We start from the raw sequence: 16,899 nt of genomic DNA on the forward strand, positions 1-16,899 counted from the left end.
GGCAGTTAAGGATGTTACAGTTTTGTCCGAGCGGCTTCAGAGCCCTGCCTCTCCGGCGCAACGTGTTCGCTCCCGGGCTCTGCTCGTTTCGGTAAATGTCCGGGTAGATGGTCAAAATGAATGTGAATGAAAGACGGTTGCGGCTTCTTTCAGTGCCGAGAATCCCTTGGCACATGACCCAATTTCCTCCTCTCCCCTCATCCCCTACTGCTGGGGTCTGCAGCTCTAGCCGCCTGCAGAGCACGACAGCAGCGCTGCAGCTGGACTCGTTAAACCTGGTACCTATCCTCGCTGAAAGGAAACCATGGACAATTGTTAAAATTACTATAAAATGCAAATTACAGGCTTCATGTACACCCATATATACCTTGTATATATACCAGAAATACAATAGTAGGAGAAAAATTATTTTCATCCCCACGTATAAGAGGAAACCTTACCAACCCCCAAACAAGTGCTGTCTTGCAATAAATACAAAGAATGCAACTCTTTCGTGTAAAGGCTGTTACCATCTCAGTTTCTGAAATATTGACACACTGGCATCTGTAACTTTTTGATTAAGCTTACAGTTTGTGTTAGTGTGTTGTCGGTACTGCTGATAGGAATTCCAAAAATAACAAGTCTCTTCATAAATGTTATTATTTTTTCTCAAAGATATCTTGAAACTTGCATGGCGTCCTTGCTTTAAGAGGTTCATGGTATACAGAGAAGCAAAAACTGAAATAAAATGTTGTTTTGGCATAGTCTAGGCTATCAAATTTTAGAATGGTCTAATTAGAAAACTGGAATTTAATTTACTATTGGCTGTTCTTGTATATTTAATTTGTAAGGAAGAGCATCTTACAGTATTTCCTGGTGTTTCGCGCGCGACTTCTTACTCATTATGTGAGAACTACAAATACCATGAGCCACCGACGAAACCCCGGATGTGAAGCGCGCACTCCTCCCGTTTCTGACCAATGAGATGCTCCGTTGTTGCTGTGTTTGTGGAAGGTGTTCCTTCTGCTTCTCAGTGCGGGAATTTCGGAGTGTTGGGGTCGTCAGGAAGGAAAATAGGAAGAGCTCAGAGTCTCGGTTTCTTCCGGATACATTAGGTTTTGGTGCCTTGAGAGGTTAGCTATCTTCACTGTCCAATTTTTTTGCACGATCACTGAGGTTTTATTTGGAAACAAAACAGGAGCACGGAAATTGACGAAGCAGTAAATACCGGTAGGCCGTATAAATCGGTGAAGTTAGACTTCCCCGTAACGTTTTAAAAACAAGTTCTAACATTGTGCTGTGTTACAAAGCGTGTGAAGTTCCAGCAAACTCGTAATTACATTTTACTGCAATTCATGTACTGTGGAGTTATCACGTACGTTTTTGCTTTTCTCGTCGTGCTGTGTTTTTAATTGATGCAGCTGACCCGAAGGGAAGGTTCAGTCGCCGCATGTAAACACTCCCAGGGTAACAGCTGACAGTCCGGGTTAAAGAGCTAAGCGCGGCCCCTGGGGGTCGTCCTTAGCGGGTGTTGAGAGTTGTCTTGGATTCGTGGTTCTCATCATGTGTTTTTACTGTGCCTGTAACGCCAGATGCCCCCGAAAGGCAAGGTGGCGGGGAAGGGCAAAGCCCCGGCTAAGAGAAGACTGGCCGAGCGGTTTCCCCCGGGGGAGGTGCTGGCCGACACGGCGAAGAAGCAGTGGAAGCTGGGCGGGCCCGTGGGCGAGGGGGGGTTCGGGGTGCTGTACCTGGGTGAGTCTACCCGAACTCTGGCTTTAGCGGGTTCTGCTGATGAGCTCCCTTTATCCACTCCGCAAATGGGTCAGTCCCGGCTGAAGGTCTTGGCCTCGGTCCGGGTATTCTCGGGTCATCTTTCCAATAGAAGCTCATGTTTACAGTGTTCTGAAGATCCCCTTTTTCCCGTTTTCATTCAATTGCAATTAAATTTCAATAAATCCTTCGCAGCTCTCCTTATCTCTTGCAGGAAAGCTAATGCGTGATTTTATCTCTTTTAGGCTTGATTATTACAGTGCAGTTTTGGGTTCTTCACTTGCAGCTGGTTAGAACTCTGCTGCTTGGATCTTAAATAAACCTGCATTTCTAAAGTATATGTAACCCGCACCGCCTTCTTTCGGGTGTCTGGTTTGAATAGTAAGGGCCCTGTTTTGTTGCTCCAAGACGAGTGATCTTCTAACCTATATCAGATCTTACAAATCACTCAGCACTTTCAAATCTGGTCTTAAAACTCACTTTATAAACTGGTTTTATTGTCAGTTTACTGTATTTATGTATTATTACCTCTGTTGTTCTATAGTAAAGTACTGTGAGATTCATCCTGTGATTTAAATCTAATTTCCATTATGTGCGATCTTAAATTAATATTTTTAACTGTGCATGTGTAAGGGGATATGTAAAAGTCTGTCACTGTTAATTGTAATTGAATTTTTTTATGACTGTGAAACAAACATGGTTAACGTATCTGATTTTCTTTTTAGCTGATGAGAGTTCTAAAGCAGTTGGGAGTGATGCACCTTATGTCATTAAAGTGGTAAGATTTTTTTTTTTGAGAGACTTGATTTGTTGATTTTGAATAGCACAGTCCCTACTGAAAAATCCAAATTATATAGACTACATTATTTTAGTGCGTGAGTAATTCTTGTGCGGTTCACGTAAATACCTGAAAAAGGGTGCCAATTATTTTTATAATACTATAGATTATAACTTTAAAGCATGTCTTCAAATGTGAAAACTACAGTTTTATACTGTGCTTATACAGGAGCCAAGTGACAACGGACCTCTTTTTTCCGAGCTGAAGTTCTACATGAGAGCTGCTAAACCAGAACTAAGTAAGCTTTCTATAAGTGTGAGGATTGTAACACTCTTGTCATGTAAATATATAAGCACGTAAAACTTTTTTATTAAAAAGTTATTCTTAAACAACTTAAGGGACAAATACACACACTGCAAAATGCTTTTGGTGTTCTCCGTGGCCCAGGGGTTTGGATTATATAAATTAAAATTCTCATGTGCATCTCCCCAGACAATTAATCTTTATATTACTAAGTAAGATTCATATTTTATTCATTAAACTTTCATGTTGTTGGTAAATATTCGGCCCACTAGCAAGTTTGCTTGCAGTCACTCATAACTTTGCCTCAGTGGAATTGCATTATTATTACATAGCATACAAGAAAGTTGGATTTTTTCATTAAACACGTTTAATTGATTTCCCCATTCTTGATTTAATTTTCACTTCAGTCGGCAGAATCTGACTATACTGTATAGTTTTTCAATAAAGTATGATCAGTTTTCTCCAATGCATTTCTAATCTGCTTTGGATGCTGTATGTGGTTTCTGTACAGTGAAAGGTTACATTCACGGGTTGTCTGAGTGTGGCCGACTGATTGGGCGTGAAGGTTTTAGACTGTTTTTTCCTTTTTAGTTCAGAGCTGGGTGAGGTCTCACAAACTGAAATATTTAGGAGTCCCGGCGTACTGGGGAACAGGACTGCACACAAAGGGAGGGAAGAGGTGAATCTGCTTTAATGTTTCACTGCGTGATTCAGCATTTCTTTGTCTTCAGCGGTGCATCTGGGAAAGCCTAGTAATTTAAACTGTATCATAGCTTAGTGACTAATATGCCAAATGTTTAAAATAGTTTCCCTTTTCAAAGCATTATATTTCATTATTTTCTATTATATGTGGAATAAAGCCCTTTTGTTCTAGAGGGCTGTTTAAAGTTTTGTAGAAATAATTGAATGCTTCTTTTTCAAAGATAATTTTCTCAACGGCTACATATACCTAGTGCTGTCACTAGGAAGTGAAAATATTAAAAAATCAGAAATAACAAAAAGCATTACTGTACTATTTGTTAGCTTTATAAGGACATTTTGTTTGATAAGCTCGACTGATTAGAATGAAATGTTCTCATTATTTCATCATTGTCCTGACAAGTTAATTCATCATCACAGCTTGTACTGTTAACCTTTACTAAAATTCAAAGCGATGTATATATATTTTTATACATGTCTTCACTGTTTTAGGTATAGGTTCATGGTTATGGACCGATTTGGTACAGACCTGCAAAAAATCTTTGAAGAAAATGGAAAGCAGTTTTCTCGAAAAACAGTCCTGCAGCTTGGACTGAGGCTTGTAAGTAGTTTGTTTCAGCCTCATACTTCTGTGACTGTAGAGTAAACAAGATAATGTCATTTAATTGACATTTTTCATTTAACATGTAGTTCTGCGAATGGCTGCTGCAGCACAATGCTGTGATTTTTAAATGAACAGAATATCACCAACATTGTGATTTCAGCTAACAATGGTGCTGTCATTCTAATTGTGCTAACGTTTCCCAGGTGAGAACATAACCTCCTTTCACTTTAAATCTTAATTCAGAGCATAATCACTAATGTTGGGTTCATTTTTCTCGCCAGTTGAAGCTGCTGATTATTATAATGTTGCTCTCATTAAATTATCAAAGCAGAAGCTCCAGTTCAGACAGGTTCCATTTTAACTAGACGTTGTCCTCTATGGACCTGAAAGCTCCCTCTGTGAGCTGGAGCAGCGAGGGAGGTCAGATAGGGTCTGTGTTGATGTCCAAAAGTCCCACTTGATGTAATGCAGGGATGCCCTGGCAAAAGCTTAGGCTAATTATTTATCTGCTTCAATTCTAGAAGAGAAAAATTAACCATTTTTACTCATTGCAGTGATTTGCAATTTCTCTGAAAACAAATCTTCAACCATAGCTATCTTTTGTAATTTTTAACATTCCTCTCCCTCTTGACTTAATTTGCCATTGCTGTTTATCCTACAAATAGTTCAGCTCTGTCTACCAGTAGCTTGTCTTGCTGTGATGTTGAGAAAGTAGTCTTGGAGCTGCACCCTGCTGCTGTTAACTTAGATCCCTGACCTACCTGGGTTTTCAAAGACTGAAAACTCCTCTTTGCTCATTGATTAGATATGTCTTCTAAAATCCATGTTTTCTTCTAAGGGTTTAGCTAATTATTTATCAATACTATCTTTATATAAAATACTGGAGAAAGGACTGCTAATAGTAACAATTATCTAGAGAAGTTTCAGTCTGGATTTGTTCAGATATGAGCATAGAAACTGCCTTCTTGAAGATTTTCATTGACCTTTAAATGAATTCTGGAAAAGGGTGGCCTATTATTTTGTTAGAAATTTTCTACAAATTGATACATTAGCTCAGTTGATACAGTTGATACATTAGCTCATATAAGCCTTTGAAATCATCTGCGATCTTATGTTGATCTTTCTGGTAAGGCTGGACTGGTATCTTTCTGGTCTTCAAGATCTGGGTGCTCTGAGGTTTGCTGTTCCTCAGAGGACCATCTCTGGGCTCCTTTGGTTTGGCTACATGCTGCGTTTGAGGACAAATAGAAAATCTAAACTTGACATTTGTTAATTGAGAGTCTGAAGGAGGCTTGGCATAATGTGACTCCATTAATGTCATTTCGGAAGGAAATGTTGATCTATTATTGTTTATACAGGACTGAGCCTTCCTTCCATTTAAATTCTGTTTAAACTGCTAGATAGAAACCTGCTTAACTTGAATGATGTAGACACGTACATTTATACATTCATGGCTTGATTTTTGAATGTCTTGGCTTGTTCAAAATGCACCAGCAAGGCTACTCGTGCGCACAAAGCATTCTCAGTCTCTTAAAGCAGTTATAAAATCATAACATTGGCTATTTCTGAGTCATGAATCGTGGAATTGACTTTAAAAATGCCTATATTAACATGCACAGGTCTTCGTGGTTAAAGTCCTTAATATCTTCAAGAGCTCTGAATTTCATGTTACTCTCAGATCTGAGCAATTTGACTCTCTGGTTGTACTGGAGAAGACCAGAAAACAATGAGCTTATTGCTGTTGTGCTCTCCATCTACTAAATTCTGTTCCACTTGATGTTGGCTGAAATATACTGAAACTCTTGAGTTCTTTGAAGTCCAAGTCAAAAACCTTTTTTTAATTGGTTTTCTTTAGTAGTTAAGCAGCAGTGTTGTTTTTTTGTATGTATAGTATGTGCATTTTGTATTTGTTTAACTCTGTGCAGTCCTCTTTTTCAGAGCGTTGTATAAAAATAGGTTTGACACCTGACCTCCCATGGTGCCGTGGTGTTTGAAGCACTTGTCTTCTCTCGCTAGCTCGACATCCTGGAGTACATCCATGAGCACGAGTATGTGCATGCAGACATCAAGGCCTCAAACCTTCTTCTTAGCTACAAACACCCCAGTCAGGTCAGTGTCCTCGCGTTATGTTTTTATTTTAGGATTTCTGACAGAAAGAAAATGATGGTACAGTATTTAAAATTGTTTTTTTCAACTTGTTAATACCAATATTACGATGTATATGAAATAAATGATGTAGTTTGCTTAAATTAAATTTTAATACCTTTTCACATTAATTTATTTCATCTGTGTGCTTGTGAAAAGTGAAGATTGGTAATAAGGATGCATAACAGAATGCTGTATTATTGCTTTTTATACATTATTTCTGTTTAAGTTGTAAGAAATAGAGGTCTACCTGTGTTTGTATGCTGTGCATGTGATACCTTGAAAAAATAGATGAAATAACTACAAAGCCTGTTCAAAGCACATTAGATGAGCAAATATTTAATTTGGAGATTAATAATGCAACAGTGGTATATTATTAAACTGCTATTTTTATAATTAAAATTTAGACAGAGACCTCTTGGGATTGTTGGGTTTAGTTGTTCGCCTTTTCCTTAGCTATTGAAATGTGAGTGACTTTCGAGCTGTTCTTTCCTTGCTTAAATGTTCAGGGCTATAGATGCAACATGTTTGGCTAATTTAGTTTATATAAGCTATGTACTGTTGGTTTGGCTTCAAATTTATTCAAACCCTTGGTACAAACTGAACTTGATGTAACTGAAAATAGGTTTAACTAACAACAATTCAGTTGTGTTCAGAATTATTCACAGCAGTCATTATGTTATTTTACTCCCTTGTGTTTGAGAAGAATGCATAAAAGGTGCTGGACAGTGGGGCTAATGTTTTTATTCTCCCCTATGCGTTTGGCAGTAGATGTGGAAGAATGTTTCCGGTCATTATACTGTATACTGTACTGTTTGTGATCAACCTTGAGCTTCTTAACAGAAAGAACCAGGTTTTTGGATAAAATACTGTGATGTACCTCGTGATCCATCCTTTGCTCAACTTGTTGTAGCTAGCAGCTTCCTTGCCAGTAAAGGGTTTAGTGCACTGCTGTTAAATTCCTTTCTGACCAGCTGAAGTAGGATATTTTCCAGAAATGTCCTGAAACAATTTTTTTTAATCATTGAAAGCTTATCTACAACATAAAACCTTTTCATTTATGTTTTGTGCACTACAGTTCAATCTGCTCTTAAACGTGTATAGATTAATATAGGTTTATTACATAATATTTCTCATTGTATATGACTATGGATATGGATTCAAATATTTATCTAATTTATATATTTATATATTTGCAAACTCAGGTTTACTTAGTAGATTATGGACTGGCCTATAGGTACTGTCCAGAGGGGAACATAAAAGACTATAAAGAAGATCCAAAGAGGTGTCATGATGGGACCATTGAGTTCACCAGCATTGATGCACACAGAGGAGCAGGTACGTAAGTATTCGAAATGAGATGAAAATTTACTTGTTATTCCCTGTATATGAAGATAGCGTTACTTACATACATAATGTTCTACCTATTGAAATAATTAGATTTTTTTACATTTGTCTTCAGTTTAATGCGGAAAGAAGGTAGTTGGTTGACTCATCTGAAAATGTCAAATGCTGGTCAGGATGCTGAACTTATTGAATATGTTGTTTTTCAGTGTTTCAACTTTCCAAATACTTTTATGGAAATGAAAACCTCACAACCACAAGATTGTAATAGTCAAAGTACAGCAGTTTTTTTTAAATCAAACTTTATTAATGTTCCCAATTACTGTTGTTGGAAACATTGTAAGAGCCTGTGCATATTATCAAGATTTTGTTGTTGGCTCTTTTGAAACATTATTGCATTTCTTCTGTCTTTCCAATTCCTTTCCAGCTCCCTCTAGGAGAGGAGACATTGAGATCCTGGCATACTGTATGATACAGTGGTTGTGTGGCCGCTTGCCTTGGGAGGATAATCTGCAAGACCCCAACTACGTCCGAGACGCAAAACTCAGGTAATGGTTACATTTCACTGCAGTCTGAATTTATTATGCAAAAGCTGCAAAAAGCTGACATGCTGAATGTTTGATTTCCAGATGTTTGTTTTTTAAGAAAATTAATTCAATCAACTCATTCCAGGTGCAGAGAGAACATTTCAGATTTTATTTCAAACTGTTTTTCAACCAAGGAAAAGCCAGGTAAGTGCAGATATTTGTGTGCATATGTGGTGCAAAGTAAATTGTGAAATACTCTGTAATATCTTTCATTTTCCTGAAATGTGTTAAATGGGGAAAAAAAACACTTGAAACCTATTGAAACAGAAACTGAATCACAGCTGCAGAGCTCCACAGTGAGAGTTTAACCACTGCCCAGTGTAACAATTAAAACAATATCTCAAATGATGTTTATGGTTTCCTGAAAAAAATGTATTGGAAGAAAGCTGAAACCCAAAGCTGAAGCACACAGATTATTTTATTAGAAAAATTAACTGTCCTAGTTTAGCTGTCTTTTTAAATATGTATTTAGAAATCTGCTCCATAAGTTCCCTTCTTAATTCCTTTTTTAATTTATTTAAGTACTCTCACATTTAACTCGAGATACATAACTGTGTTAGTTTAGTAACATGTAAGCCAGTGATTACTATAACTAGCATTTATAATTAGTTTTGTATATGAAACTTTTGCTGTAATTTTTAATTTAAAAACTACTAATGGTTGCAATTAATATTTCAATGTCAAGGTATTTACATTCAGATATGAAAAACCAAAGTGACTAATCCTAATCCTTAAAATGTCCTTAACTGCCCAGTGATGCGGCTGTGATGCTTTCTGCCGCTAACTAAAGCCCTCTCATGCTCTTCATTCGATAATACTAACCAGAGCATGTTTGTCTATTTACCGTCAGAGTGGTAATTGAATTGAAACACTTCCTAATATGAAACATAAGTGACGTGAAGAGCTCTTTCTTCACGCTGTGAGCAGCAACCTGTTGATTCTCCGATGATGAGAGCTCATTTACAGCATGCTAATTTTCACTAAACTTCACAGAATCTAAAAAACTGTTTTGAGCAGGCTTGGCCATACGTAAGAGAATCATAATTGACATGGTCAGAAGTTTTAAAAAGTAGAATGTGCTCTTTGTCATTCCAGTTTAATAGAGTAATTTAGTATATCCTTCCGCAGAGGGGCAGTCAAAAATTAAATTTCATATAATGGTTTAACATCAACATGAGGAGAAAGAATGTCCAAAATATAATGTATTTAAAGGATATTGAGCTAGAAAGGCACTACAGGTTTAATGTATGAATACAAATAGCAAACAGCTAAATCCATCAAACTTCCATTTACAGTTTTTTGTACTTGGGATTAAGGTAAAGGGGCATCACTGTAGTTTTTAAGCTGTCGCAGCACGGGAAAGTAATGGATTGTTTTTCTTTAGGCTATTGTCATGTGTATACACTGGACATCCGGCATTGTTATTACTGCTTTCAGTAATAATTTTGTTTGGTGAGTCTATTTTAGTACTGTAATGGTAAACAAAAATATAAAATTAGTGAAGCATAAGGAAGAATTTAGATAGAGCTGTGATAAGGACTGTTTCTATTCCTGTTTAACCTTACTTTTATGTTTGTCAGTTTCTTTGAAATGCCTTAGGAACAGATGAAAACTTGATTGCATTTTCTTTTACTCCTTAAAAGCTTGGACTGTGTGGCGAAGACAGCTTTAATCAGCTTGATTTGTTCGTGCGTGAATGTAGGATTTTGTTTTCAGCATTTTGGTTGAGTAGGAATGTTTTTTGACACTTTTCCCTTTCTAATTAAAATGTCAGATGAAATGATAAAGTTCATGGAAGAAGTGAAGTCCTTGGGATACACTGACAGACCACCCTACCAGAAATTGCGTGTCATACTTCAGGCGGGGCTGAAATCCATAGGCTCCAGCGATGATGACAAACTGGACTTCTCCGTATCTGCCAATGGTCCGGCTTCATCCCTGGGCAAGGTCAGAAATGTCTTTTCGGAAAAGGCGAACAGCCTCTTCTTTGTTAAATTATGTTGGAATATTCTTTTAGTCACTTTTATGCACAGAATATCAGCAGAGCTTCGAACAGATACTGCAATTTCTGCCTCTATAACATCGTGGTATCTTTCAAATATGTTTGGAGTTGCAATAGAATTATTGTGTAGCACAGCAGTCTGCTTTAATTTGTTCTATAGCCTATTTTTGTCTTAAGAATGTTTAATTTCTAATTTTTATCAGTTTTCTTATTGCTGGGGCACATTTTAGGACAGTGGCCATGAGTTAATTTCAGTCTCTTTAATGTGTGGCCAATTTAAAGGGTCATGAAAAGTGTCATCTTCAGGTGCTCAAGTCAGTTCGAGACCGGGATTAAATCCAGTCTTTGATGTACTCGTCAATTCCAAAAGTCAAAGTAGAACTTGATGGGGGGTTGTCTGGGGCAGAAGAAAGCAGCTTCTGGTAACCAGAAGGCCTCTATCAGGTTCTGGAACTGACATTTGCAGCTGGTGGGTCGAGCTAGTCTTGGCCTGGGAAAGAATTGTCCAGTTCTAAATTCAATAGTTAAAATAACTCTTGGGGCAGATGTGCAGTGACCACCGCACCCTCCTAACATACACCAACATACATGGCGTGAGGTGGAGGATCTCGAGCTATTAAATGTGATCCCACGCAGCAGTGTTTGTCACATTGTTCTTGTGCATGCTTTTTGTGTGTATTGCATAATTAATCCTCAGACCAAGCGTATGGTTTACAAAGTGGAGGTGTTTCATTTGAATTTACCCCAAGGACATTTTAGGTCTATGTGGAAAGAGCTTCTCCATTCTCTTGTGAGATTACACTCCACATCCTTCAGGGGTCATTTTAATAGGATTTGCAGAACAGTTTTCTATTTTTAGAAAACTATACATTAAAGAAATAAGATAATCTGATGAAATTCATTAGGATGAATACTGTAAGTATTTTTTATCCATGTTGTGTTGTTCAGAATATTATAAATATTTGGTTTTAAAGTTATTTTATTTTTTTATTAGTTCCATTTATTTTGGTTCTATTATAACTATTGTATATTTATTTATTACATTTTTTTAAATTAACATTTTAATTTAATTTATTTTATTTATTTTGAATGGAAAATCAAACACGTATTTAACAGCTATGTCATGTTTAGAAATACAAGCTGTAGGGTGGTTCCAGTCTAGTTCCAGATGCAGTAGTTCTGTAGTTTTCATCTGTAAATTTTGTTAGGCACGTAGCTTCAGCATCCAGTCACTGAATGAAAGTCTCTAGAAATTCCTTTATTAAAGCCAATGAAGGATCAGTGAGCAGTTCGGTATACTATGGGTGTTATTTCACAGGAGTGTTTGCACAGTACATCCATTGCGTTACGAAGTGCATGGCAATGTGTTAAGTTCTGGAAATTAGTTTGAAGAGGAATTAATTATGAAGTGCATTAAGTGACCATGGCTTCATAAGCACTGTATGTTCTTTTCGTGTTGCTGATAAAACACTAGAGACACTCAGGAACCTGTCTGAATTGAAATTCGTTACATTATGTACTACAGCAGAGGGTGAGAATTTCAGTGCCAGGATGAAAATCTGAGACTTTGCCACAGATTCTGAGATTTTGTCTCTGAGCCACTCATTGTTTGAATTTGAATTGTGGTGTGCTAGCCTGCAAAGCATATACATTAGGTGACAGTTCTTTTCTTTTCTATCACTGTCTGTTGTACTCTTCAAACATGCCGAGTAATCTGTCATCCAGAAAAAATGAGATATTTATAACAATTGACATTTTACAAGGGTGGCCAACAATGTTCCTGGAGGGCCACAAATCAGTAGACTTTGCAGGTCATTTTGTAAAGGCATGGAATAGTTTTGTCATGACAATTGAAGTGGGTGATTTGTTCAGCTAGGTACCTGAGCGATCATCTGAAATTAAAACACCAGCACCCGTTAGCCCTCCAGGATCACAGCTGGCCTTTCTTGTCGTTACCGGAGTTATTAAAACCCGTATGTTTCTAAGCCTTTGCATGTTGATTTGAGTTTGAGCAGCAGGGACCAGAGGGCTCTCTCTTGTTTAACCCACTCCAAATCCTGTGAAGCAGCCTGTCAGATATGTGCGTTTTCCTCCTGTACCTCCTTATCCTCCATTTGTATGTGCTATATAGTGATCAAATACATTCGATTCCTATCATGTTATTACATGGAGAAGGTACACATTGAGAGAGAACAATAGTTTTTCAGTGCATTACATGGCTTATGCGAGTGTATGGGAAAATTTCAGGTTTTGAGATGAAGGATATGGTCCCTCTTTTTATTAATAGCTAGCCGTGGTAACTTTTTGAAATATGTGTTCATCATGAATGTTCCCACTAAAGATAAAAAAGGATGAAACTTTTAATTCTATTAATGTAGCATTATCAAGTAAATGCAGCAAACATATGTCTTGATAAGTGAGCTGTAATTCTACGTAACTCTTATTTAAATTCCTTTTAAGAAAAAAGGCATTTCCTATCAATCTTTGCAGAAGTTAGTGTCAAGAAAAACAGAAGAGTAATGGCTTCCTTTAATAAACCACTGATAACGAAGGCTTTGTGTAGGTTCTTCCACCTTAATTTTCAGACGGGGTCTGAAGTGTCTGTGTTTATTCCGTGTTAATGTATCACAAATTTGCTGACATGGTAACCTTGGAGTCTGAGCTGGCTGATAATCACTCTGCTGTGCTGCGGCAGGCAGGATGGACATAATGCACTTCTTCAGTGCAGTTTGCATATGGAAGTTTCCACCAGGGAGCTGGCCTGTGCCAGCTGAGGGTTACCTGCCCACTGCAGTTATTGTATGTAATTATCGAGCCAATCTGTTCAGCTCAGCAGGGTCTAGATGGTAATCATGAGGCAGCAATTGGCAAAATGGAAAAAAAGTACTGTGATAGTTCAAGTCAGGAAAAAAGTGTTCATTATTGCAATCTCTTAGCGAGAGACAGGATTTGATTGCTGTCTTTAAGTGCATCTTCGTTGTCACCTGAGTTAAGATATTTTCAAGCCCAAAATAAATTTCCGTTTTGCTGTGGTTCTCTAGTATCTTCAGAAGCAAAAAGGCGTTTGGAGTGCATTGCTTTTCTATCAGTATACAGTAATCACTAAATCATTAGCCTGATTTGTTTCTCTTATTTTACAGCATGTTTGTTGTGCTTAGAAAAAAAATGGATTAGGCTATTTAGGATTATAGTGCTCTACTAAAAAGCCTGAATGAAGCTACTGTATGTGATAGTTTATAGTAGAACAGATGTGTTGGATTACCTTTCTCTCAAGGTTAGTTTTTTCCCTAGTTATTTTTATTATTTAATTTGCAAGATTTATCTTGTAAAATGGATACTAACCATTTTAAAATGGATGTCAAAATGATGGTACTCATTTGATGTAAATTTGGTCAGTGATCTTTTGTTACCTTTCATAGCAGTGGTGAATAGTCCTAGATAATTCTGCCAGCATTTTAGGAGTAGATTTGTAAGGGCTGGCAGGATACTATGCATTGTACATGAATGACATAGTTAGAAATTGTTTACTTGCTCCCTAACGTTTACACTTGGTTTTCCTCATTTTAAAAGAACATGATATGTGTAGTAAGTGTCAGTATAATCTGTCTCAGCAGGCAGGTTAAATGTCTTCTCTGAGACATTAGGGCTTTATTTCATTTTTCGAAACACCATGATTAACTCTGCATGGTGAAAACAGGCTTTATGAATGTGGGCCTGGACGAGTTAATGAACAGGAAAAGAGAACTGAATTAAAATGGTCAATTATACTTTACTGTGATTGAACAGGAAGGATGTGCAGCAATTGTGTGATTTTTCCTCTTTGGAGCAGAAAATTAAATCAAAGGTGACAGTGCAAATGTAAAACAAATATCGCCTATAAGAAGAACAAGCTTTTAAAATGTATTGATCTGCCGTTTTCTGAGGGTTACAGGAAAGGTAAAAGCCCTTAAAGAAATGGGCTTTAAAAGGGCTTCTCTCCTTTGAAAGTTAATTTCAGATTAGAATTTCAGTCGCACAGAGTACATCAGAGTATCCTGCAGAATTATTTCTGTCATAGTTTCTTGTTCCTGGTAAGGATCTTCCTTATGGTGATGTTCAGGAGAAACTGTTTAATACATTTTCCCACTGAATTCTGACTGTGCTGACTTTTGAACTCCGAAAGTCTGCTGCTGCTGCTGCTGCTTCTCTGTTGCCTCTCGCGGAGGCAGCAGCCGCTTGCTGCTGTTCTGAATGCGATGTTCCTGTGCCTGTAGAAGCCCACCAAGAGAAAGAGTGCGGAGGAGCGAGGGGCATCTGTGGAAGAGGCCGCAAGTGTTCCAGCAAGGAAGAAAGCAAAATCCCCCACGAAAAAAGGTGGTGTTTTCTTATAAATCTGTATTTTTACTGGAAAATAAAGCTCAGTTCATTACAAAATAAAAACATAATTGCGTTTCAAAGTGGGAGTGTGGGGAATTCGTTTTCATTTTTTCCCCAATGTTTTTTTTTCTTCATTTTTTCAGATGGAAGTATGTTGAAACGAAAGCCATCTCCCAGAAAGAAGCTTGTGGAGATGGGCACTCAGACCTCCCCAAGTATTGAAAGAGGAAGAGGGAGAGGGCGGCCGAAAAAAAATGCCTGAGACCAGCTTTTCTGTAGTTTTGACATATGTTTTAGAGTAATGCACTTGTCTCAAATGTCTTTGTTTTAAACTTTGCTCTGTCCCTTGGAAAATAGTTTTCAAATTTGGGGATACTTTATACGTTGGTTTTTTGATTTTTTTTTAATGTGCAGCATTCTAAATTTCTTAATAAATAACTTCAGAAAAGGCTTCAGAATCTTTTTGCAGTCTAGTGCCGCAAAATTCAAAATAAAATAGTAAACCTAGCCCGAGAGGGAGTGCTGGGCTTGTGGGTGTAAGATCCTAAACTGTTAGCAAGCAGCCCCTTTTCACTTTGGTGCTTCACCATATTCCTACCTTTTTGTTTTGCATGAAAGCAGTCATGAATTCATATTTCTCATTTCTCAGAGATGCAAGACAGCCCTTTGATACCAGTGCTGAAGCAGGCAATTGTGGCAGGCTGTAGAGAACACATACTGCACAGGGTCTGTTTGTGGTTTGTTGCAACTTTCCACTATTTGATCAAAAGTATAGAATGGAGTGTTTGCTGTTTACTTTTATTGTTATTTACATGATTTCCACCTGGATCTTCACCCAGATACTGTGGGTTTCTTCTTGCTTCCTTTTCAAACGAGTATCAGAACATCATTAAAATACAAAGGAAATGCAGAGATACTCACAAAGGAATACAGTCTACATTCTAGAGCTGTAATTTTATGTATTGGCCTTTCTAATTTTAATACAGTGGACCTGATAACTTAGTATCTGAGCATTTTAGATTCCACCCTTTATTTTCTGTTGTCAGGAACACAGTAAATCTCAACAGTTTACAGAAATCTGAGTGATCCAAATTCAGCTCGGCAAATTCCAGTTTGTCACTTTTGTGTGTTTGACACAGCAGTGAACTGCCCTGAAAGCTTGTGCCAACAATTCTGTTTCTATATTACATCTAGAGGAAAGAAAAAATTAAAACTGACATTCAGAGCTGAAATTAACTGACATAATTTGTGAAAGCATTACAGATTATAGCGGTTTGTCAGATTTCCACAGATAAATGTGATGCTGGTATATCAAGGTTCATAACCACAAAAATAGTTATGAATCTAATGAGACTGGTGAACTGCAGCTCTTTTTAGTGTTAATTATATATGTAATAGATGTACAGATGTAGGTTGCTAAGGGTTATGTATTATAATAGATCCTAGGTTAAACTGTTTCATTTGTTTTCCTGCACTACTTTTAAATTAATGCATTTTAATATTTGTTATTTTGAAGCTATCGGTAGGTACTTTTTTATGCTTTTGTATTCTGTGCACTTACGGAAGTGAAGGACTATCTTAGTATTTTGTCTTTGTTCTCAGCAGTTCAAGGTAGTGTCCTTTGTGGAAAGACATGCCTTTTAGTATTTAACAGTTACAGCTCAAGAGAAGTTTGTACTTTCGTTTTGTATTTAAACTAAGATCTAGACCTGCAGGAGCCCACAAGGGATAGTGAAAAAGAAGATGGCACATTTACTCCACCACTTGTGCCCAGCAGGTGGCAGTAGTGCCTAATGATTGCTGTAGGGGTATGACACACGGGTGCCACCTGTTTCTTCTCCCGTTTTCACATGTGAAAAGTGTCTGTCGCTCGAGCAGTATTTTTCACATACCTTTTATTTAAATTAAGAGCCGTTAGGAAATTTAATTCATTTGACACACAACAAAGTACTTCTGACGCCCAAAGTTCTGTTTGTAGGAGTTTCCTTATGATGCAGAATTCTTCAATTCTCTAACTTCACTTCATCCAAAAAAGGTTAGTATTTTGAAATTTGTTAATCTAATTGAAATCACACAAAACTGGTGACAGTCAGGTCTAGGTTTTATCTAGATGCACTGCCCTGGAACTTTCTGCAGTCTTTCTTTGTTGTTTCTTTAAAAGCAGGGAGTTGCAGGCGTTTGCTCTGTAAGGTGAACATACACTCTGGGAAATGGGACATTTTTTTTAATACAAAAGGTATTGAACAGTGCTTACTAAGTAGGAGTAAGGAGTGTTATTTAATATAAAAAATCAGTTTTATGTACAACATTTTAAAAAATGTCTCTTGGGTTC

General features: G+C 37.3%; 1 protein-coding gene across 2 annotated transcripts; it reads left to right on the forward strand.

Moving 5' to 3' along the window:
• Nucleotides 1–988: 988 nt before the first annotated feature.
• vrk1 (VRK serine/threonine kinase 1) lies at nt 989–15,015 on the forward strand. Of its 2 annotated transcripts, none has more exons than XM_088925122.1 (13): nt 989–1,112; nt 1,572–1,731; nt 2,475–2,527; nt 2,756–2,825; nt 3,422–3,509; nt 4,022–4,130; nt 6,150–6,242; nt 7,484–7,616; nt 8,050–8,170; nt 8,295–8,353; nt 9,984–10,156; nt 14,465–14,564; nt 14,711–15,015. In XM_088925122.1, exons 2-13 carry the CDS (start codon nt 1,572–1,574, stop codon nt 14,827–14,829), a joined length of 1,278 nt encoding a protein of 425 aa, XP_088781248.1. In that variant the 5' UTR covers nt 989–1,112; the 3' UTR covers nt 14,830–15,015. The 2 variants fall into 2 exon arrangements, with proteins under 2 accessions (XP_088781248.1, XP_088781249.1); XM_088925123.1 differs by having other exon boundaries at nt 8,301–8,353.
• Nucleotides 15,016–16,899: the final 1,884 nt, after the last annotated feature.

This window comes from Atractosteus spatula, chromosome 9 (genome assembly GCF_055471065.1).
Source record: "Atractosteus spatula isolate fAtrSpa1 chromosome 9, fAtrSpa1.hap1, whole genome shotgun sequence".
Taxonomy (NCBI): domain Eukaryota; kingdom Metazoa; phylum Chordata; class Actinopteri; order Semionotiformes; family Lepisosteidae; genus Atractosteus; species Atractosteus spatula.

Excerpts from the sequence above, each read along its gene's own strand:
- vrk1 (XM_088925122.1), top strand. The coding sequence starts at position 1,572 with ATGCCCCCGAAAGGCAAGGTGGCGGGGAAGGGCAAAGCCCCGGCTAAG. Across the intron at positions 3,510-4,021 it reads CACACAAAGGGAGGGAAGAG|GTATAGGTTCATGGTTATGG; the intron begins GTGAATCTGCTT and ends TCACTGTTTTAG. Across the intron at positions 10,157-14,464 it reads CGGCTTCATCCCTGGGCAAG|AAGCCCACCAAGAGAAAGAG; the intron begins GTCAGAAATGTC and ends CTGTGCCTGTAG.